Below are 24,338 nucleotides of genomic sequence, written 5' to 3'. Positions count from 1 at the left end.
AAAATCCTTCTGCTCAACATATCACGATTCATATTTTTTTTAAATAAAATTATGATAAGATTATACAGCAAGGAAATGAATTTGTATATCAAACCAAGATAAAAGAATTTCCTTTGGTTTTTTAATCACTAAATTGTGTAAGCTGACTTATTTTATACACTACATATATTACCGTTTTATATTTTAGTACGTTTTTAATTTCTTTTCTAAATATTTATAAGTGATTTAATTGAAATAAAGACTGCCATAAAGCTTGCAATTGATACAAAACTTTGAAATGTGTATACATGTATTATATTCTTCTATGAAAATGTACGTTTTATTTAGCTTCTGTAATTTCATAATGGCTTATAAAAAGTTGTGGTTTATAATAATATTGTTGTCAGAAAAAATACCACATTTGAATCAATTGTATACATCTTTATATATCCTTCGATTACTAAGCTTTTTATCTCTGTAACTGGACAATATAAAACACTTTAACAAATTATTGTATCTTAAAACATTTAGAATCACCACAATTTACATAATCCGTTTTATAATCTTATAAAATGAACAATTGTTTCGTTAAACATATCATTACATTTTTTCATGGATATATGAACCAGTTGAAATCATCACACGTTGTTTTTAACTAATCAACATAAATAATATCAATCTAACAAATTGTGACAGTGTTATTATTCCAAAGATATAATTTTCTTTTAAATCAAAAGAGTAATTACCTACAGTTAATTCTTTTGTATTTAACAATGGACGGTTCTCACGTTCGTTCCCGGCTTATCTCCAACGTTTATCGGCGTTCTCCCTTAGAGCGAGGCCTCGCATAAACCCTTCGGTATTAATATCATTCCCGACTCAGGTAAAATTGGCTAAGGTACCTGTCAAAGAAACAAGAATGCAAAGTTAATCAATTAACATGCTAATATATTCGTTTTTCTTTTAGAACATAAATGAGAATCGTTTCATTGTAGAGATTAGACATAAAATATCATAATTTACATAGATAGTATGAAATAAACTCCTTTGTAGCAATCAACAGATAATTTCTTATAAGCAACGACTAGATATATGAAACACTATATCAATAAACTTTGCACATGTTTTCCACCAATGTATCCCTCATACATTTAATGGAAGTTTCACTTTATTGAATAAGAATGATGTTTACTCGGACAAAATTTAACATCTCCCATTATTTTTTTCTATAAATCAGAGAAAAGTTTTTAAAAAATATGGATGTCGCTAAAACATCATTTTTGTATCAAATAATTAAAATAAATAAATAAATATTTATAATTCCATTGATAATAAACATATTTGTAGTTTAAACATTTAACTATATTCGTAACTAAATTCAAAAGTTAAAATGCCATATTTGTCAATAACAATAGATAAATAATAAAAAATTGATAAAGTATGCACTAATCAAAAAACCAAAACAAAAATTGAAAAATGCTAAATCCGACGTCCCAACTTTTAAGCAATGATGGCATTTCATTTTAATCATAAACTATACGTGTGATCGAATATCAAGAGATACTTAAATAATTAGGAAATATAGGACACTCGTCTCAGATATAAACATTGACACGTGGAATCCAGAATAATTTGAACATTAAAATATTTTGTAAATATTATCTTAAGTTGATATGAGTCCTACCAGATAAAATCGATTTTTTAAAAATAAAAAATGTGCAATTTTAAAATGAAGCCGTTTGTATACAGAAACTGTTGTAATGATATAAATAATACGATACAATTCGCTATAAAAGAAACATTCACATGTTCACATATGTGATATCCTAAACAGCGTCGGAGACAATGTGAAAAGGTGATGAAAACAAAAAATCGATGGCCAACAAATTTGGATACCTTGTAGAGATGACAGGAGGCTGGTCAGATCGTCTAGTCGATCCTACCTTCGTTACCTGAGTGACATAGTCCACACCTCGCTAAATCCTCACTAATTCCGTCGTCTGTACACTGTCAAATCAAGAAAATAATGGAAAAATAAAAGTACCGGCCATTTTATATGGAAGCTTGGAGATATGACTGGCTTTCTCATCGGTTCGCAGATGTGGGATAGTTTTCGTGCCGGTCCAGCGGCATCGCTTACTCTTGGTGATGGAAGCTCACGTAACAATCAAATTACATGAATCCGAGTGTGCCCTGGCATGACAGCGTTGTGGAGTCGCATTGTTCCGCTATAGCCGCCAAAACGAGTTTTGGATCGTTACAGGAACTAGACACCCCACTCCTTGGGTCTTTGAGGGGTCGCCATGTAGCACGGACATGGGCTACGACGCGAGACCAAAGGGCTTGACGCAACGTCACCATTCGTGAAATCCACGCGATATACTTACCTCAATACGATAACCATATCCCAAAATGATACCAACTCATATTTTGACGGATATAGAACTATCTTGATAATATTCAGTCGGTAGTCATATCCTTAGACATAATACAACTTCGGTTTAAATTTAGAGTTATCATCTTTACGAATAAGCTGAAATCATTGGCACATTTGATTTAATTTATTTTTGATTGGACAATAAACGTTTCGAAGAAAACGTTACTATGTCCATTTGGGAGTATTTGGTCATGCTATGAGAGATAGGCCTAGAATCTTAAGATAAATGGGCATGAATTTGTAAAGTTGTGAGAGGAAGAAATCGTAAATGAGTTTTGTAGCTGGCCGAGTGCATGTTCGTTAGCTCGGAACCAGTCGCAATGATCCATGGGAGGGACCGAGGCCGAGCGAGATTGACGTATGGGGAAGCGCTCTCCAATCACAGGCCTAGAACGGAGGGGCACGGATCGAGGGCCCGGCCGCAGACCCATAGCTCGTTGCCAGTAGACCCAAAAGTCACAGCCAAATATCATTGACACACATATACGCAAAGAGGTGTTCTTACGGTATGTGACGGGAAATTTACCTGTGTGGATATAGATAGACAAGTACCTGCTGGACAATTATTTCCCATTAGGTAACACAAAGACATTCGAATTGGAGTAACAAATATTTCAATCTGGAGACGCTACAAATCCAAGCCGTTTGCATGGGTAAGTTCGCGCTGAGGTATACTACGTTATCATGAAATATTAGGAAGTGTTCAATTTTAAAAGAAATATGTTCATGTATCGTATTCTGGCTAACTATCAAACATCGCAGGTGTCCGGGCTAGGGTTAGGGGATGGGGGAAGGGGAGAAAAGGCCGGTCAAATATGATACACAACTCATACTACTTCCAGATGTTCAACCGGTATCCTTTAGCGAAAAATCAACAAACCAAACTCAGTCCATGTCACTGAGAAAATAAATTTCCCAAAACAAAATCACTTCTTAATTTCATTCATGTAACAAATAGTACTGATGGATTACAGCTGTTGAAAGGGGAAAATGCTTTGTTTTGTTCCGACGCTATCGACTGTTGTTCATCTTTTAACTTACGATCGTGCAAAAATGATAGCAATTATGTTTGATACAGAAATTAAAGGATATACTATATCTTCGTATTTTGACGACAACACCGTGAACATTGAACTGCCCATTCGGAAGCTGAAATGGAAAGTAAAATGTCTGAGATTGCTTCACGGATTAAAACTTACGATTCGCTTGACTGAAGATGCAACAAAGTGAAAATTTACGGAGATAAAAACCATGACGATCGTAATAGTGAAACTAACTAACTGAAATAATGGAGAAACAAGTGAGATCAAACTGTGGTCAAGGGGTTTACTACGGCCAATTACTGACCACTGGGATCCCGGCGGTATCCCCTGTAGGGGCAGCTAGACTGATAACGCACTTCAGTAATTACAAGAGACGGCGAATTAGTACTTTCTCACGTCTTCTCGTCAGAGGAGCCATCGATAGACTCCCGTACAAACGTATTGGGTATCGCGTGACAATGCACGATATAAACTCTACGATCTTGGCTTAGATAATTGCAATCTATTGGATAAATATCAACATTTACAAGTGTATAAACTGGGGAGCATATCAGTGAGACGAAATCCTCTGTTCTTATCGTAGTGGATGGACTTCACAAGGAGTCGTGCACCCGCCGGCACCCTGTATAATTGTTTAATTTAGATATCTTAAAATTTATCATAATGGAAAAGATGGTTATAAAAATTCCAGGTAACTACTTAATTATTTTTACATGATAATATGCCGTCTACTCCTATTATAAATTTCAGTTTGGGCTTCCACGAGTCGTTAAAAACAACAAAATAATATATATATATATATATATATATATATATATATATATACATGTTAGATACTTCTAATTAACATATTACATCAAGGGCTTGTTCAAAATAAGTCTCGACATTTTTTCACATGCTAAAATGAAAATCTACTTAAATCAATTTAACGAAATTCCTAAAGTTTTCATTCGCAGCGATTTTATTTCTGGAGAAACAATAACTATTATTTCAAAGAAAATTAATTTCTTTATTTTATTACTTATAAATGGCGCTCAAGAACATAAGTTGTAATTTTGTTTTAGTAACACTACATTCAACATAAGCTCAGATAATTTTCATTTAGAAAAATAAAATACTTTTCACAAAATGTTATTTTCTGTCCGGACGTATTGCTAATGAGTATAATAATGAAATCAACCGTTAAGCAATTTAGCTCGTAAAATTATTTAAGTATTGCTTAATGTTTTCTATGCTGAATATTTTCTAAACTTTAACTCGATTAATTTTAAATTTTAGAAATAACATCTGGCACCGAATTACCCTACTGATAACGTTTAAATGTTTGTACAATTTTTAAAATTTATTCACTGACAAAATAAATTAAAAACAAAAATAGAAAATTTACATTAGAGTGAAATATGGTTAAAATATATTTTTTTATTTAGAATACAAAATATGGGTAAAAATAAAGAAGCAAATTACTACCAGATAAAAAGAATGATGATAACTGTTTATAATTTTCTTGGCGGAGAAGTTAAACCCATTTCGTGAAATCAGTAAATCTAGAGAATGAAGAAAAGAATTCGAGTGCAAAAGTGAAAACTCATAAATAATATTTATTTGAAAGATTTACTGATCCGACCAGCTAGCGTCAGTTAGAATTAACCAAAACTATAAACATAAGACTGAACCTGAGATAAGGAAAAAAGCCAGAGCTTTATAGAGTATTACCAACACCCGAAACTTTCTATAAGATTTTTTAATCCCACACAGTAGGGTAAAAGATAGTGTCCAGTAGATTGAACAGATCTATAGGTTTTAGGGAGGAAGAAGGAAATAAAATAAGTTATGTAAATGATGGAATACGATATAGAGGATGGTAGGGCTAACACATGTTAAGGCTTGGGTGCATCAAGCCGCTAGATAATAGGGTAATTTGACCATGATGCATGAGCGTTACAATATCACTATCAGACGGAAGGCAATGTCACCAGGTCAGGCAGTAACACGCCGGCTACAGCGCAGTGCTGCACTCACAAATTACCTGCTGCATATATTCTCAAATGGATTTATTTTTGGTAGGGTGATAAGTAGGCTGACGGTTCTAGGTGTTTATCTTCTGATATGTCTTCTTTTAATCCCAATTATACGACTTTAATTCCAGCTTCAAAAGTTGTTATAGAATAAATTATATGCTTATTTGCATGTGTAGGCGGGTTTTTTTGGGGTTTTTTTTTTGCATACTACGTATCTTTTTTTCCCTCTTTTTTATATAAAGATATACACCGTGAAAACGGGTATTTCTCTCCTCAAAGACTTGTTTTAGTCCAGAATGGCAGCCTGCCACGAATGTCAACTCTTTTATTGTGATTTCTGCCTCTATATAGAAGTCTGTTCCCCTAGTATAGTTCCTTGCCAGCATATCTAAGTTTTATGTCCCCCTTCCTACGTGAGCTCTACCAGACCACGGTACTAAAGTCTCACCGACAAAATGGCAACTCGTCCACAGGTTTCGCAAATAATTCAAATAAATGATTTACTAGAAATAATCAGTTTTCTTCAACATCAAACAAACGTCTGGTTTATATCTATCTATCTTTTCAGGCATATGCCAAAAAGTACTTCCTCATATTTCCTAGTATCTGTTTTTAAATTCAGATGTAAGGAATACATATGTTTAATCTCAGAGTAATTCTTATATTTACACTGAATAAAATTAAGTTTTCCAATCGTTTTAAAAATATCATGGTTATTAATGTTGAATATTGATAAGATTAGGATTCACATTTGTGCTTATAACAACTGGTGTCTTCAGCTCATCTACATAATAACAAAATTGCTATAACTTGAAATCATCAAATATTTTTTTCACGATGACAGGTCATTTCCATATTTTGGCACACAACACACCATCAAAACTACCAAATATGTTTATAAATGTGTGTGACATATCACTCAGTCAGCAAAACAGTTAAAATGCAACGTCGATGTAATGAGACATTCAAATTTAAATTTAAATTCATGTTAAAAGGATCTATTATTATGAGAATAGTGCTTAAATAGTGCACTGTTTTGTACATTTTCCATCTGTAACAGGTTACAATATTACTTTTACTGACCATCATATATAAATATATCGAATACAACATATAAAATACAATGCATACGAGAAAATATTATAGTATAACATTTTATAACATACGGGAAAATGTAAATATCAATTCTAATATTGACATGAAAATCGAACGAATGTGATTGTCAGTTCATATGTGTATGTCTTATGGTAAATTAAAATGGATACATATCCTATATACCTAAAACACATGAAAATGAAAACCAAATCTTATATATGATAAACACACTAACTATCAAAATCAGCTAAGTTATATACAGATACTTGTATCGATAATGTGAACGCAAATATATAAAGGTAAACTTATTAGGAAAATATAAAATAATTCATAAATTATTTGATGTATGTAGATTATGTGTAGAACACGCATTTATTTGTTTATACAAAGCGATTATTTGTATTGTACATATACGATCTAATATATCCACTCAATCAAACACGGTACGCATGTTTACAGAATATAAAATGGCCGCTCAATAATAAAATGTAATGAAATAACGAAAAAAGTACACAGCAAACATACATTCAATCGAAATTATGCATAAAATTATGTACATGTAAATTGTAAAAAATAATGTTGGAAGATACTCTTCAAAAGACTATATAGTCTACCATATTTTATGAATACCTTGCGAAAATACAACATAAACCTTTCTGAACTCCCATAATGTTATGTGGAATATATCTCAATGGCAAAATTTAAATAAAAAATCTCACTGATATTGATAAATAATTGCATGTAGCTATATAGTCTAAGTTCACATCTAAAAGTGCTTTGAAAAATTAAAAATGTAAGAAACATTCAATGATTAAAAGTAACATCAATCAAGTAAGATAATAATATTCCATGAGTAAAACGTTCTTTGCCTTAAACAAAACAAAGCGTAGTGATAAATATTAATCTGAATCCTACAGAACAATTAGATCCAAAACAAATATTCGTGTTTGTATTGATCTGTAAGATTAAAGAAAACCTGACTTAGATTCTGTGTAAATTATGGCAACAGTTGAACATAAAATCAATAAACGACACTGGTTTATTTATCTAATATTTGTTTAATATTATTTTGGATGTAAGTAAGTTAGTACCCCTTTAAGCACGTGCATTCTGCATTTATATATAAAAATAAAATTAATCATGTGCTTTACTTTCACAAAGCTAGGCTAATTTTGTTATAAATGAGCAATGCAATAATGATTAAATAGTGCAGTTTTGATTTTTATTTAAGGAAAACATAAACATATTCAGAATCTAGTGTCGAAACAATGAATGATTTTTGTACAAATGTAACAACAATATAAGTATAATACACAAGTACAAAACCTTCGTTACCAATGTTCACCTTTGTAACATTTTTACATAACAATGAGAGGAAACAACAATGATAGGAAATAAAATGATGCCTTAGGTATTAACAGTAATATTGAACATCACAATAGCTTTCAATTAAATCGCATTTCAAAAGAAATACTTGTCATAAGGTAATACTATTGCATTTCCCACCATTAAAGTATTCTCTTCGTCCTACATATTGATTTATCAACTACTATACTTATTAATTCAATTTATAAATTCGACGTGAATATTGTCTGAACGTTACAAAGTGAAGGTTGTCAATAGCTAAATTCTCTGGTTAGTATTCACTCTACATATTAATGTGTGGTCTGTCCATGTAAGATAGCAGGTACTTTACCACCAAAATGTCAGCAGTAAAGCTAACATCTAACGTAGCTACAGTTAGAATAACCTTAACCTATTTCGTGGGTGTAAAATATTGAAATCTTCACTAAAGGTGTGCGTTATCATTTTGGTCAATAAGATTTCATTTACAACTGGGGAGTCAATTAAATTTTATTTGGAAGGATAATATTTTGCAAAAGAAAATTCGCAAATTCTGTAAAAAGGACTAAAGGACTGATGTCCAGTCTAAGATGCCTTTAACCTTGGATGTTGTTGAAAAGGCTTGCCTACACCACTTGTGTAGGTCCAACACTTTAAAATGTTCTTTTTATTTGAATTTCTCCTTGTAACATATATAATTGTTGAGACAATTATTTCTTTTGTTTTTCTTCAGAGCAATCGACTTTCGGAGAGGTAAACCAGCTTGGAGGTGTGTTCGTCAATGGGCGTCCCCTACCCAACGCCATTCGTCTGAGGATTGTAGAATTGGCTCAGCTCGGAGTCCGGCCTTGTGACATCAGTCGTCAACTACGAGTGTCCCATGGATGTGTTAGTAAGATACTAGCTCGTTATAACGAGACGGGGTCTATTCTACCCGGGGCAATAGGTGGCAGCAAGCCTAGAGTTACCACACCTAATGTCGTGAAACATATAAAGGTATACAAGGAACGAGACCCAGGGATATTCGCATGGGAAATTCGTGACAAGTTACTAGCCGACGGCGTTTGTGACAAGTATAATGTACCTTCTGTAAGCTCAATAAGCCGTATTCTCAGGAACAAAATAGGCGGTGGTCCAGCTCCTCAGAACCCCAGCCCGACGTACGAGAGTAAGAACCAAGTCGTTCCGTGCACTGCAGCACCAACACCTATTTATAACCAATTTTATCCCTATTCATGTCCACCGCCTTCCATGCCGGCTGTACCAACTGCCCAAATGGCCCCTCAACACCACACACTGGCTCCCCTGGGGGCAGCCCGGCCCCCTCAGGCTACCACCAACTGTGTGACTCCTTGTATGATGCGAGCGTGGGCTGCCTCTTCACATTCCGTCAATGATATTCTTGGTTTCCGGGGCAGTGTCCCACAAGGTATGACCCAACCCATGCAGGCGGAAAACGGACCTAGTATAGGACAGAACTACAATATGAATTACTACAGCATGAAACCCACTGTATCACCAATGTATCTACAGAGCTGAGACTGACTCAGAGACCTGTAGAAAATATAACTTAAGTGCATATTCTTTAAATGAATTTGGGGAAAAAATACTCCTAAGTTTGTTGACATAAAGTGCCAAAACCTTATCATCCGTCCACGGAGGAAGAACGTTTTACATCACTCAGGAAGTTTTCTGCTGTTTATGGAACTGTTTCCGAGCTTGTAGTACAATCGGTACTGGTCGATTTGACGTTCTAGATCAATATATCGATGTTATTCTCGCCCAAAGGCGCGTTCAGCAAGGACATGTCTATAAAACTTACACCAACTCCATAATATAAATGATCCAAATTAGCTAGAAGCACATGCTACATCTCAACCTGGGATGGAATATGGAAAGGTCAGAGACGGTCGTAAAATTTCAACAGGGACAATTTCATATAAATAGCAGATCTTATGTAATTTAAATTTATCGCACAAATTTCCACTTTTTTAGTTTTAAGAATGGCTTTAGATTTATTCCATTGCTCCATTTCATGTTTGCTTTTGTTTCATATTTTAAGGTTCTACACCAAATAGAACATTTTATCATTAATTAAATACCAGAACAGAAACACGTTTATATTGTTCTCCATTTATAAATGTTGCATACCTTAAACTTTACTACCCTTCTGAGTCTGAGGTTCTTGTTTGTCATAACTCTTTTATTTTATTTCTTAATTGGATTCCGTACATACTGAATCAAATGACATTTATTGTCCAAATAATTATTTTTGATTTTGGTCTTTTCACAGTGTAGTATTCTTTTGCCAGAAAATTTTGTTATTAAGTAAATTTTTGCCTATTTTATACAAATATCGTAATTGAAAATGCAATGCACCTATGGGTACACACATGTTGATAAGATAAATGAATTGCCTTATAGTCAAACAATCTATTTAGAGGAATTATTTCGGGGTGATAGAACAAAAATAAAATCGAACGTAACTAAAACTATTATAACTTATCTAAAACATTTATATTTTTCAATTAGTTTGTGTTTCTAACAATTTTGATTGTTGTGAATGAATCTGTGAATACATGTATATTGATCGAAATAAAAAATTGAAATATTTAAATTGTTAACATTTTGTAGTTTCTGTTTCTGACATTTCCATGATTGAAGTTCTGATCAAGATTTTAAACAGTGTTATGTGTATGTGTGTATAGATGCAGATTGATTTCTTATGCTGGGTCATTAGTTTTTGTGGCTGACGTCATTTATCATTTTTCTTTTTTTTCGAGAATCATGATAAGAATGAATTAGCAAATGAAACAAATAGTTTCTGTTCTTCATTAGCTAGGTCAGAAAAGACGAAAAGAGAAAAAAGTATTTGAAAATAGTTTATGGTTGATCTCTTGAGGATAATCCTATGAAATAATAGTTGAAAACTTTTCTACTTTATTCTGCTGAGAATTTTATTCATGGAATAATCTTCAACCATCGCTCGCTTTAAATGGGATCTTCAATAAAAGGTGTTTTTTCTTTCAAAGTTATATAAACGCCATTGATTATGATTACTGTTAATATCGTATTTATGATCGTATTTCAGAATTTACAGAATTATTATTTCACATTTTTAAACTAATGGCAAATATATCTTTACAAGTGGAGACTCTGAAACTCTTGATATCTTCGAGAAATACCTAAGCTTTTTGAAGAATTTGCTAATCAAATGTAAACTTGAATTCAAATTTTACATGATATATTAAACAAAAAACAAAACTTGATTTCAATTGCGAATAGAACAAAAATATAACAAAACAAGAATTCATATCTTTGATAAAACTAAGATACAGCAAAATGATAACTTTGATGATCGATTACACAAAAATAAACAAAGCTTAAATTCTTATTTTGGTAAAAAGTTAGCAATATAATTATGTATACCTTTCATAAAACCAGAATTAATTTCTTTGACAGTAGGATAAACAAAAATAAAACCAATTTGTAATGGTATATAATTTTCCCTTATATCTTTGATAAAATAGTTTTACTACCCTTTACAGTTTTTAATGTCCCATCTTGTAAACAATTGTAAACCCGATATATCATATCTTATTAGTGTGATTATGCTAAAGCGCCTAACTTCATCCAACTAAATGTATATTAGATATGGAGCGACGTTTAATAACGGTAAAAACAAGTACCCTATAGCCTTATCACCATCAATATGCCAACACGCGATTCGGACGCCGTGACATATAGGAGATATCCTCACCTTGTATAGGCGGTAGGATACACACATCCGATAATGACCCAGCAACATATGGGCCGGAACTACCAAGATAATGATGTACATTTAAACTACAGGGAATTAGCAAGATTAAACTTGAGCCCTGTTATTATATTTTATTGTTAACAAGGCTTAAAGGGTCACTGTCCAGTTATATGTGTACCGTTTTTTTATGTCTTGTGGTTTTACTGTCAAGTTGGATTATCTTTTAATATCTATAGCTTATCCTTGATTGAAAATATATTCATATGGGGACATTCATCAGTGAATACGAAAGTCGCTTTCTCTATCTATTATTTCTAGTTTTATTGTACTTTTCAGAAACTTAAAAACTACTCCACACTTTTATTTATAACACATAATGGTTATCGATTACCAATATCTTGGGCTTTGTTTTCATTTTGAGTAAATATCGTTCTGTTTACCCGCGCCTCAGCCCCCACCCCCACCCCTAGGACTGGATCCTTTTATTCTGATACCAAACAAGTGCAGTACATTTATAAGACGTTATGCATTATAAATTTCGCCTTACCTTTTACCAGACAGTTGTATGGGCACATTTTTTAACTTGTGTATTTTTAAAGACTTTTTGTGGACAGAGTTAAAGATGTTTCCAATTCGAAGCAGAAAACTAGAACAAAATTCTTCATTTTATACTTTTTGTTGTAACATGTAAAAGGAAAAATCCAACAAACTGATGTAACGACGATATCAAAAACATAAAAGGGAGAAAAAACAATACTTAATATACATGTATGTAAAAGGTTGAATTGTAAGGAAATTAACAAGTTAACAAAAAGAACATTAATACATACGCTCCTGAATAGCAAGCGTCGTTGGCTTGATTGACGGCACTAAACGTGCAAATGTAATAAAAAAATAATTTTCCAAAATTTTCAACATTTTCCACAGGTTACCTGGTAACCTCGTATTTTTGTGGATTTCAATATTCACGAATCATTTATCGTGTGGTATACAGATGAAATATTTCAATCTTCAATGATATGACAGATCGGTTAAAAGTTAACTAGTCTGGAATAGTTTAATTCCATTAATCATCGTTAAATGTCTCTAACTGTTTATTGGAAGCAACTTTTTCAAGATGGTAAAGCATGCAACTGTCTTATTAGGAGACTTTATCTCTTTAGAGAGAGAACTATAGGCCCAGAACAAATTAATCTTAAATGGTAGTGTAATGTATTTGAAGCAACACTGTATTTTTATCGGCATATTGGATGAGTGGTTGTAAACACTTGTTTTCTGTAAAACGGAAGAATTTTAAAACTAGAGATTTATGAAGACATTTTAATCTCTAGATCTGACAACATCCTTTATGCATAGTACAAATCTGGCACTATCAGAACCTATCCCTTCATACTGAACCGCAACCGACTGTGACTTTGAAACAAAATATATTTCTTGTGGTGTTGTAATTCATAAAACGTGGAGAACACCCACGGCATTCTGTTGAATGAAACAGAATTTATAAGACATATATAATACAATAACATATGTATCATGACATCGTTCCCTGTAACAATTATTTCCCTCTGTACTCCTCACCCTTTCCGTTATTCTCTTCAAGTTTGGCCTTCATATTTCTCTCCCCATCTTCTTATTTCCCCTCCGCCCTGGACGTTTCTCCAACACCGTTTTCCCTCCCAGGGACTCCTCCCTTTCCTTGTTCCTCAATACTTCTCTTCCCTCTTCCTCCCCCTCCTTTTTATTTGTTACCAGATTTGTTCGTAACAGTTATCGCTTCATCCCCAATCTACATATCGGATTCCCACAATTTGTACGACATAGCGTAACAACAATATCCCCCTCCCTCTCCCCACTTATCCCTCCCCACTTCCCCTTCCCTATATCCAAATCCGATAGGGGTTTGTCCGTCCCCACACAGCAATAATCCCCTGACCTCTGAACCCTAACACACGTGTACGCGGGGATTGACTTGTGTGGGCTGGGTTAGCCCGGGACCCACATGGCCTACTGCTTTATCCTCCCAAAACCCCTGACTCTCACTAGCCTTATCCATATACTCGGTCCATCTCATTTTCCCACCCTCCCCAGCTCGTCGACTTGTTTACCTCGGAGTCCGAGAAAATAAATCAAAAACATCCACAACAGACATCTTGTGGTCCTAAAAGTTCAATGTTGATAGATAATTGAGTTAAAGAATAACTTTCGAGGTCAATGTTTTCACCAGCAGAGGGAATTTATATTTCAAAATAAAAAAAAAGTTTCTGTTTTATATTAAAGATCGTGTGCTTGTATGAAATATCCAATGTCTTTTTTTAAATATTATTATGGTGTAACTTTAACTATTATATCTTCACAGGTATTTACAATATTTATCAAACTGCTTGTCCAACAGCTACGAAATGAACCAATATAATGAAATCAAAATATCAATTACCTCCTTTCATTTTTCTTTGCAGCGTCTTAATTCCTTGGCCGATATTAGAAACGCGTCTCCCCTCGTAAATAGTAAATGATCTATACTATGCATTTTCCTGGTGTTTGAGATTATGTTTGTGAAATGAGTGTCATAGCTCTTCCGGAACATATGGTATGTTCCAACTGAGAATGAAACACTTTAAACCACTAATAGAAAAGGGATAAATGTATGCACTTCAACAAATCCATCTTTGACAAACATAATATATATTTAAAAGTGGTTTTATAATGAGAATGCATCCCGTAAGATAAAGCGCTCATTGATTCATCCACCATGCACTTTGAAATCAGTCACGGTGGGGGTATTGGGATCATAGATTGTCAAGAACAAATCATGTTGTATTTTCTATCATGAAATACGTAGGTGTCTTCAATTGTCATCTAGATTTCTGGGATATACACAATGAGTGATTATCATTACGTAACTATGGAAGATTTAGATGATGTCGAATGACAATAAGATAACATAGTTACTGTGTAGGTGTCACCAGGCACCAAACAGACATATCTAACCGTACGACTTCATACCATTGTGTATACTACCTGCATTCTATTTAGTCTGCATGCGGGGGTTGCTGCCGCACGTCCATGTACGCGTGCGTGTGTCTACCACACCTGGCCAGCACTTGGGCGAGAAGGGGGAGTCCGACCGGTACCGTCCGCTAAATATGTGTGCAATTATGTGTGTTACAACTCAAATAAACAACCAACGTGCATCTTGTACGTCTGGAATCTGCAGAAGTAAACATGTTTGTTTTCGACTTCAAAGCGATCCGATTCTAGGGAAATGAAAGTGGCCCGACCGATTCTCTGCCAATGCACCACCAAGGCAGTAGATACAATTACCAATGTGCTAGCCAGGTGCATGTGAAATACACGACACGTGAGACAGAGGTTCCATACTAACACCTCTACACTGCCATGTGTGGTACACTGGGACTACCAATAAGTAGGAAAGGGAAGGTTCTACAGTAAAACCAAGGCTAATAAGGAGTTGATGACAATACGTAACAATAATGAGCATTGAATCTACATACTAAGCATGTCAATACGATTCTGCCTTACTTTTATTATAGGTAATATACGGAATTGTAATTGTACATGTGTCATATGTACTTATGTTATTTTTTCGTAAATTGTATTGTATATGGGTCAAATTCATTGTTTTGCAAAAGTGCAAACTCGAGTATATTTCATACAAAAAAGTTGGTTTGTTTGCTTTGTTGTATTGTAGAGTGTTATTAATGGAAAGGATGTCATTTAAATTGTCAAATGTGAATATTAACAAACTCATTCGTATAACCAAATGTACCAATGTCTAAATAATTGATTTATGTAAGAAAAAATTCACACATAAAATATGTAACACGACTCAAACTCTGATATAATTCATCAAAAAACTCTAACACTTGTTTGTGATTTTGTTTGCATTGCATTTGTGTTGAGGTTTTATTTCTTTCTCTTCTGTGTTTGAAACTGATTCTTTTGATGTGCAAGTGTTTAAAATAGTTTCGTCAAGCTGACATTACCGCCGAATAAATGTTATTTTGCATGCAACTTTTAGTAATACTGCGGTTATATTACAATATCGCAATGGGACCTTATTTTCTAAAACAGGGTTTTCTATATAACGATGGCGGAATGATGCATGACAGAAATTTGATATTTACGGTATGACGACGTATTAAATAATATTATCAACATCTTGCAATTTTCCACTCATTCTTACGCCGTCGCTTCATTCACATCACTATACTTTCGTCTTGTCACATTTATCACCCTACCCCCACCTTAGTTTTCAATTCAAATCTTGAATTTGAATATGCGATTAGTGATGCTTTAACCACTCTGTATTTTGAAATATTCATAAGCAAAGCAAAAATCGACACTTAGATATCCAATATTTTGACCACTTGTTCTAACACGTACTGTGTTGTATTAAGCAAAAACAGTCAAAAGTGATCCGAAGTGCATAATCGTTATCGGCCATTATAATGTATTTTCATTAGGATCCGATCCACATCCTCTTCAGTAGGTTTAAAACATCACAAGACTTTCTCTTTGTCGCATGGTATAAATCATTCTAAGCAGGGGACATCTTCATAAGAACCATTATCTTGGGGTCAAGACACGAGGTGTTCCGAGCGTAATCGTGTTGTCATGACTACAATAGGTAGGCAATGCATTTCACCTGTTGATTTATGTAAACGATATACTTACCAATTATTAGTGGTAATTATATGTACAGTTGGACCGTCCACGGGTCGTGGGAATGAAATAGGGCTGATAAGGGGTCGCGATGAATTACGGGATTGCACCTCTCATTGGAGGTCACGAATGGATCAGCGAGTACTTGTCCGCCATTAGGCATCACACCTGGACTGGTATCGTAAATATGTCGTGGTCGTTTTAACATGTTACGTGTGTATTTGACAAAACCATTAGCTAGTTTTGCCTTATCAGTCAGAGTCTTTTGGTTCCCATGCGTTTAAATGATTGCCGTAAAAATCATAATCTTCTGGTTTCGATTTCTGAAAGACAGTTTATGTACCATTTTCATCAGTTTGAACTGATTAAATTGTATTTCTCATTGCATGAGAGTTGTGGTTTTTAATCAGAGAGATAGGGGGAATTGGTAAATTATTTCGATATGTTGATGAATACATGTTACGCTAATAGGACTGCTCTCTGGTAAATACATGATGCCTTGAAACGTTCTACGACTTTCTAATTTAACCAGTCCCAAATGAATCTACAAAGTATATAAACCGATTACTATATCGGTAGTATATATTTGTAGTAAAGTAATTGTATGTTTTCAGCATGTCGAACGTTTGGCATAAAATGCAGTTATAAAAGAAGCGTCGAGTAGCAAGATTATAGTATAAGTATAACTGATTGTCTCCCCTGCATACCTAGGCGCTTGCTGCCATCAGTCATATTCCTAGTGTCGTTTTTACGTTCCTTGTATGATTTATTTTACATTCTTGTAGGCTTTCTCCGCTCTCTGCACATGTTCCAAGACATCTTTTGTGTGATTTTTCTATTCCATGGATAAGTTTCCCGTCGGAGGGCCTCTTTACCATTTATCTTCCGGACGGAACTCTTTGGTCAGGGCAACAGAAAAGCAATCATTGTTCAGTTGCTGGTATTTTAATGGAAAATTTTTCCATGACGAATTTGTCGGCTTAAAGAAACTGATATTCCAATTGTGACAAGACGGATTCTGTGCACAGGTGCACCAAATAAAATTTATGATTTAAAACTATCTGCGGTTTTACAACTAAATGCACGTGTGTAAATTCCAAAATGGCGGCAAATAATTCCATGACGTAAAGTTTTCATCTTTTACGATACAAAATGTTCTTATTTACTCCAAAGCAGCCATTATCAACGAGAGAAGAATTTGTTTTCTCATCCGACACAGTGATCAAAGCGAAATGACCAATCGCAATGCCGATACAGGTGCTGCCGTCTGTCGGCTGGTGTAGAGCTAATTGAGTTATCACGCATGTCAGAGATAACGACGCTCTGTTGATACGGGAGCAAAACACTGAGATTCCATCAAATGCGGATAAGTGACTCTACCACTGATCTAATGGTATTTTAATTATACTAGCTAAATTCTCCTGAGATATTTGTTTTCTCTTTTGTTTGAGCCAGGCTTCCTACAGTTCATACTTGTGGACCGCTTATACTGACCACGGTTTTCATAAAAGTGTTTGATCTTATTTAGAAATATAAGCTTTGTTTATGTCGTTGGGCTAATTCTAAACGTTGGGATCAGCTGATTTATTAAGCTCACTTACATTAGCAAACATAGGAATCTACTAACTGCTATTAGTAGAAACAAAACAAAAAACTCTCAATTTTATTCAAAATCATGGAGTCCAACATAAAACTTTTATAAAGTATTTTGACATGTCAAGTACCATGTGAAACGTTAATATTGGTCAAAATCTTAAAATAAGGAGTACAGATGTCATGTAAACGGAACTATTCTTTAGTTTAGAAGTACAGTGTAGATAACCCGATACATTATTGCAAGATCTTCGCTGAAAAGTTGGGATTTCGATAATTCATTTTAGTTTCAAATAATTAAATCCGACGCTGGTCTCACACTAATCGTCATTTTTTTTTTTTTTTTTTTTTTTTTTTTTTAATTTTGTGATGAGTTACGTGTATTCTGTACACATCGTAGATTATTACCGGGACCGGTAAGGTGATTACGTGTGTGCCTGACGACCCGGCAGATTTGATCAATGTATTATTACAATTCTGGCAAACATTCAGGTCGGCCTACCCTATACCATTTATGAATGAAAAACACGCGTAGTAATATACAGCATACCAGAAAGATGGAAGTCAGGGTTAATCGATGAGGGGCGAACAGATTGGGTAGGATGGGAAGGGTAGTTTTTGTGAGGGGCGAGCAGATTGGGTAGGATGGAAAGGGTAATTTTTGTGAGGGGCGAGCAGATTGGGTAGGATGGAAAGGGTAATTTTTGTGAGGGGCGAGCAGATTGGGTAGGATGGGAAGGGTAATTTTTGTGAGGGGCGAGCAGATTGGGTAGGATGGAAAGGGTAATTTTTGTGAGGGGCGAGCAGATTGGGTAGGATGGAAAGGGTAATTTTTGTGAGGGGCGAGCAGATTGGGTAGGATGGAAAGGGTAATTTTTGTGAGGGGCGAGCAGATTGGGTAGGATGGAAAGGGTAATTTTTGTGACATAGAGCGTGTTGATGAAATGTGTTACACTTTCAATGCCTACAATTTTAAAATTGAAAGAGTTTCGTCATACGATTATACGCTATCATTTATTGTACATTGTAATCTCATTTCACAAAAAAACCACAGTTGTTCTGTACAAGCCAGGGTATCATCCTTTATCGGCCGTGGTTGATCTAGCCTCTATATGACAGTTTGTACAGTTGGCATCGTCACCAAAGCAGAAAACGCTTGGTCCTCCAAATTATTTTCGAATATACCTGATTGTTGTTGACGTTTCATCATCATTTTAACGTACTCTAGTTTTAGTTATGTAAGAATTCTTCCGCCGGTTTTTCTTTTTAGGCACCATATTTTCATTTTATTTACCACATATGGTAAAATGAGGTTTATGATGAATTAGTCAGCATTCACAAAGCTATTGGAGTTAGTTTCGTGATTAGTAACGTGACATCACCAATGGTATGAGAGTCTGTACAGTGATCGTGTGTATTCACGTACATGTATGGAGCATATAGAGGAAAGTTCAACTAGATAGTACGATAGCTGTATCGACATGACTAGATTTTCAACCTGTATATATATCATGATTTGATACAGTGTTGATGGTTAAACACCTATGAATCTATTACCATATGTACCTAAGGATAGGCCAGTGGCCTAATGTTATAGATATACACGTCCATGTGGCACAGGGTTCGGCCTAAAATCTTCTCAACCCACCTGACGCACGATGAGTTGGACCAAAGTACACGTGACCTCATCACATGACCATACCATATCCCCACAGCTGACGTGTTTTGTTGGAGGTGTGTCGTTTTTCAGGCGACTTAGTGTTCGACTGTAGTACATATAAATTATGAATATCAAACAATGATGATGTTAGCCTGTGTATCTACCAAGTACAATGCCATTAGTGAAGTAACGGACGACCGTATGTTTATCACAGTTTTGGCTTTATCTCTGGTAATTAAAAACAAATCAAGTCTCTGAAAGTTATAGTGTAGATTGCCGCATTGGTCCAAAACAAAATGATTTATTCTAAGGAAGTGGTTGATCTTTGATATATTTAGTCCATAATATGACGTAGAATTATCATGTCAAGTATTGTATTTCAACCTTTATAGTTCACCCTGACGTTACTCTCTAACCAAAGTCGATTTCAGATGTTAATATTGCCGCATTGAAAACGCATTAATGAATCAGAAGGTTCGATGGGCCTGTAGAGTTATCAACCTTTCGTTTCTAAATCATCTGAAGGAGTACACTCTCAATGACATGTAAATTACTAACTCTTCGCATACGATTCCGATGGAATGTGAAAGGCATATCAGGTAGCACATTCTTCGTTTTCTTTTTGGAGATACGGTAAGTAATTTGTCACACTGAAGCTGTGTGATAAGGCCCTCTAGTTCTTTTTCTTTTTCTATCCGTTATTTTTGATAATGGAAGGATATATTTGCCATTCGATTGGGATTCAGCAAATGTTAAAAAAATCCTTTGAAAGAACTAATTCATAATCCTTTTGTGTTTTTCTTACACTTAAGACGATGAATATAATTTTTTATGTAATCAACTATTCTCAGAATTTAAACAATTTCGGCGAAATTGCAATAACATAATCCAAACAGCAGAATTTACATTCACGCACTATTGGGTATACACAGTTAATACCATATCTTCTCCTCGTCCTACCTTGTGAAAGGCGATCCGTAGTAAGGTGAGAGTTCTTTCAGAAGCAATTTCTTTCTGAAGACATACTGAATGATTTGTCATAATGAAACCCATGCGATGTCCTCTAGATTCGTCTTTAAAGTTATCTATTTTCTTCGATTGTTTGTTTTTCTCCATCACACAAAGTTCAACAGATATCTCGATGGACCATTGTCCTCTTATTATAAACGTCCCGCTGTTGACACTGGTGAAACTTCGACCTGTGTAGAGACGGACCTTACTTCTATCATCGGACCAATTTTTAAAAATTGCAGTAGTTCAAGAGTTGAGTATAAGTTCGACTGCACTGACCACTGTGTGACTGAACCGTTATTTTGACGTTTTGGTAGAATGTTTTCAGAGAAATAGCACTAAAATTCAGATTGCAATTGAACACTTTCACCCCTATCATAATACAGGAAATTTAAACACAACACAACAAGGATATTTTAAAGAAAAAAATTATTAAACCCAGTAAAGTAACTTGTTCAGGCAAAAGTACTAATAAAAATTTAAAGGTTTGGCATTCTTGGGGTTGCTCTGTTACAACTATACGTTATATACATAACAAAAATACTAAAACAAGCAAACATATAAAAATATGATGGATGTAACTTAGGCGATCCTAAGTTAAGTCGAGAAGCTGGGGCGATCCCCACGCTAGGGCGGACCTACACTAAGAGCTGGGGCGATCCCCAAGCTTAGGCGATCCTAAGCTGTGGCTAAGGAGAGATGGGAGGTAATCCTCAGAGACTTAAGCGATCTTAAGTCGAGTCGTAGCTAGTATCTGGGTAAGTACAGTGATTTACAGAGCGACCTCCAACAGGCACTTACAAAGACAGATTTACAAGCTAGACAACTCTCCAATTACAAACATAAAATCAAAACATACTAAACTATGTACATGACTAGAGGGACGATTCCCATAGTTATCTCACTAACTAAGCTAACAAGTAAGTAAAAATAAAACACAATTGAACACAAAGCATAAATGAATTGGGGGTAAAAAATTCCCCGAATTAAGAGCCAAATCGAATGGAGATACAAAACGTATGTGAATGTAACAGAGTGAGAGCCCCCAAGAATAATATAGGTGCTTTTAGAATGTTAAACATCATGATGTAAAAATAATAATCATCGAGAAATGTTCAATTTACTTTGAGCATGTTTAATAGTAGATGGATTTGTATGTATGTAACGTCTAAAGCAATCTGACTTCCATCTACCTAACTCTTGAAGAACATGACCCTCAACTCCAGCAGCTGCGCCGAAAGTGCAAGCGCCTATTCTAAAAGAATGGCCGCTGAATGATCGATCGTCATAACCTAACTAGTTAATGCTTCTTTCAAATAGAACAAAAAGGTTTGTCTGGTGAGAGGCTTATAGCTGTTTTCATTTTCTATGAATAGAGGCGCATCAAAAACCGCACCTTGACTCTGTCTTACATTCAGGTACCTACACAAAGTGCTAACAGGGTTTAGGGGTTTATTGTCAAAAATAGAGACAAGGACACCCTGACCAAAGGGGTCAGTTTTAGAATTACGAAGTAACAATTGAAATTGAGATTGGTCGTTGTTCACCACTACATCTCTAATTGTAATAAAACTGTCCTGAAATGACTTGCATGTAAATTCTCCACATCTTAAAAAAACATAAAAAGCTGTTGTAAATGCACATGACAACATCACATCCAAAAAAGGGGGTAAATACACCTCTATCGAGAGCATTGCACAAGTTCTGTAAAATTGGAAAGTAATGGGAAGACGCTTACTTTCAACAGACATATTGGGCTGATTTCTCTTAATAGCACGCAAAATATACGGTAGACGTAAACGATTAGCCAATGGGTCACCCATACCATATTTAACAGAATGAAACCTTATTCCTGCTAAATACAGTCTAATAGTTTCAAAACGAAAGTGTAATGATTCCTGGCAAAATGTTACAAATTTCATTAGAACGTCTTCTGCAATTAAAAGTACAGTATCTGATAACCACGGCGTGACAAGTCTATGCAGCACGAGAAAAGACAAAAAAAAAACAAGAGAGAGCTGACTTGTAGGTAGACAAAGTGGATTTACTAAGTGAATTGCCCCACCATAGAGTAAAATCCATACTCAGGCCAGCATGAGCTGCTCCTGCATCGGACGACAGGGTGTGGGTAGATGATCCGCATGTGGTGCTAGACCTCTGAACCTGGTCATCTGCCAACAAGAAAGAGCATCAGCGATACAGTTCTGTTTACCAGCAATGTGTTGGGCAAGAATAACAAAATTGTTTTTCGCAGCAAGTAAAGTGAGGCGTCTCATTATTTTCCCAAGCTTTATCTACTTTTGATCTGCCTTTACTTATAATTTCCACAGTAGCCATAATATCACAATGGAATGAAATTCTTTTGCGCGACCACAAATGTCCCCATAAAACACATGCCATCACAATTGGGTAAAGTTCAAACAATGCCATAGATGTACGTTCCTTTAATATTTCAGGTGGGAAAAAATCTTGAAACCAGTGGCCCTCAAAATAACCTCCAAAGGCTGAAAGTGTGGCATCAGTAAATAAATCTAGATCTGCCGCGGGGGTAATGTCATCTAGAAAGAAAGACACACCATTCCATGATGCTAAAAATGATGACCACATAGCTAAATCTGAACGCACAGCTGAAGTAAACGTAACATGGTGATGAAGTTCCTTGACTGTAGTGGACAGCTTGATGAGGTGCGAGACGAATGATCGGCCTGGACGAATCACTCTGCTTGCAAAGTTCATATGTCCAAGGAGACTTAAAAGTTCACATTTAGTACAAGTCTTGCGCATCGAAAAAGAATCGAGAATTTCTCGTATTCTCTTTACTTTTTCTAATGGAAGTCGAGCTTCCATTTTAGAAGAATCCAAACAAACACCTAGGTACTCAAGGCATGTACAAGGACCTTCAGTCTTATGCATAGATATAGGCACACATAGTTTATGAAAAATGTCCAAAAACGAATTCATGATGGCTGTCGCATCAGCATGGGGGGGTTGAACCACAAGGAAATCGTCTAAAAGATGCAGAACATTCTCTATACCATACACGTTTAGGGCGATCCAAGAAATTGCGATAGACAGGCTATCAAAGATTTTTGGGTTTGATCTGCTGCCGAACACGAGTCTAACGAAAAAATAGTATTTTTCTTTCCACGAAATTCCATGTAAAGGCCATAACTCTGGGCTAATTGGTGGGAGTTTAAACGCGTCTGAAATATCGGTTTTCATTAGCCACGACCTTTTCCCTAGGTTTTTGATTAAAGTAATTGCGTCGTCAATCTTCACATACTTTAAAGAATGGCTATCTTTGTCTATGAGACTGTTCATACTAGGGTTAAGGGGATCATCATGTGGGGCAGACATGTCCACTATCAAACGTTTCTTTTTTTGAATATTTATGTTCAGCCACACCTATAGGTTTGATCCGACATTAAGTGAAAGGAATAGTATCAAATGGTCCTAAAAGAAAGCCTTTATCAATCTCTTTCTGTAGTAAAATAGAAACAGTTTCTGGGTCTTTAAGAGCTGATTGAAGGTTTCGACACACAAATGTTCGGGTAGGTATTTGAAGAAAGCCCGTATTAAATCCAACTGATAAACCATTTAGCAGTCTTGACACAAACACCAAATCTGGATGACCGCGAAGTTCATGTTTCAAAGTTTCTACACAAATAGGTGTAGATGCCACAAGTTTTATTTCTTTTTGTGTTGAAGCCCAGTC

General features: G+C 35.2%; 2 protein-coding genes and 1 long non-coding RNA gene across 3 annotated transcripts; 1 reads left to right on the top strand and 2 right to left on the bottom strand.

The window, feature by feature from the left end:
• Positions 1-55: 55 nt before the first annotated feature.
• Positions 56-14,826, bottom strand: LOC138318740 (uncharacterized). Its single transcript, XR_011207914.1, has 3 exons — positions 14,695-14,826; positions 1,876-1,986; positions 56-881 (listed from the first exon to the last, which is right to left on the bottom strand). It is a non-coding gene; the product is annotated as an uncharacterized lncRNA (long non-coding RNA).
• LOC138318739 (paired box protein Pax-1-like) lies at positions 2,746-10,486 on the top strand. Its single transcript, XM_069261386.1, has 2 exons — positions 2,746-3,069; positions 8,650-10,486. The coding sequence occupies exons 1-2, from the start codon at positions 3,066-3,068 to the stop codon at positions 9,453-9,455; spliced, it is 810 nt and encodes a 269-aa protein (XP_069117487.1). The 5' UTR covers positions 2,746-3,065; the 3' UTR covers positions 9,456-10,486.
• Positions 14,827-19,591: 4,765 nt separating the features above from the next.
• Positions 19,592-23,980, bottom strand: LOC138319692 (uncharacterized). Its single transcript, XM_069262838.1, has 3 exons — positions 23,119-23,980; positions 22,689-22,794; positions 19,592-19,718 (listed from the first exon to the last, which is right to left on the bottom strand). The coding sequence occupies exons 1-3, from the start codon at positions 23,978-23,980 to the stop codon at positions 19,592-19,594; spliced, it is 1,095 nt and encodes a 364-aa protein (XP_069118939.1).
• Between the last annotated feature and the right edge of the window lie 358 nt (positions 23,981-24,338).

Source organism: Argopecten irradians, chromosome 3 (genome assembly GCF_041381155.1).
Source record: "Argopecten irradians isolate NY chromosome 3, Ai_NY, whole genome shotgun sequence".
NCBI classification, from domain to species: Eukaryota; Metazoa; Mollusca; class Bivalvia; order Pectinida; family Pectinidae; genus Argopecten; species Argopecten irradians.
The sequence above is the reverse complement of the archived record's forward strand: the minus strand, read 5'-3'. Positions and strand labels throughout refer to the sequence as shown.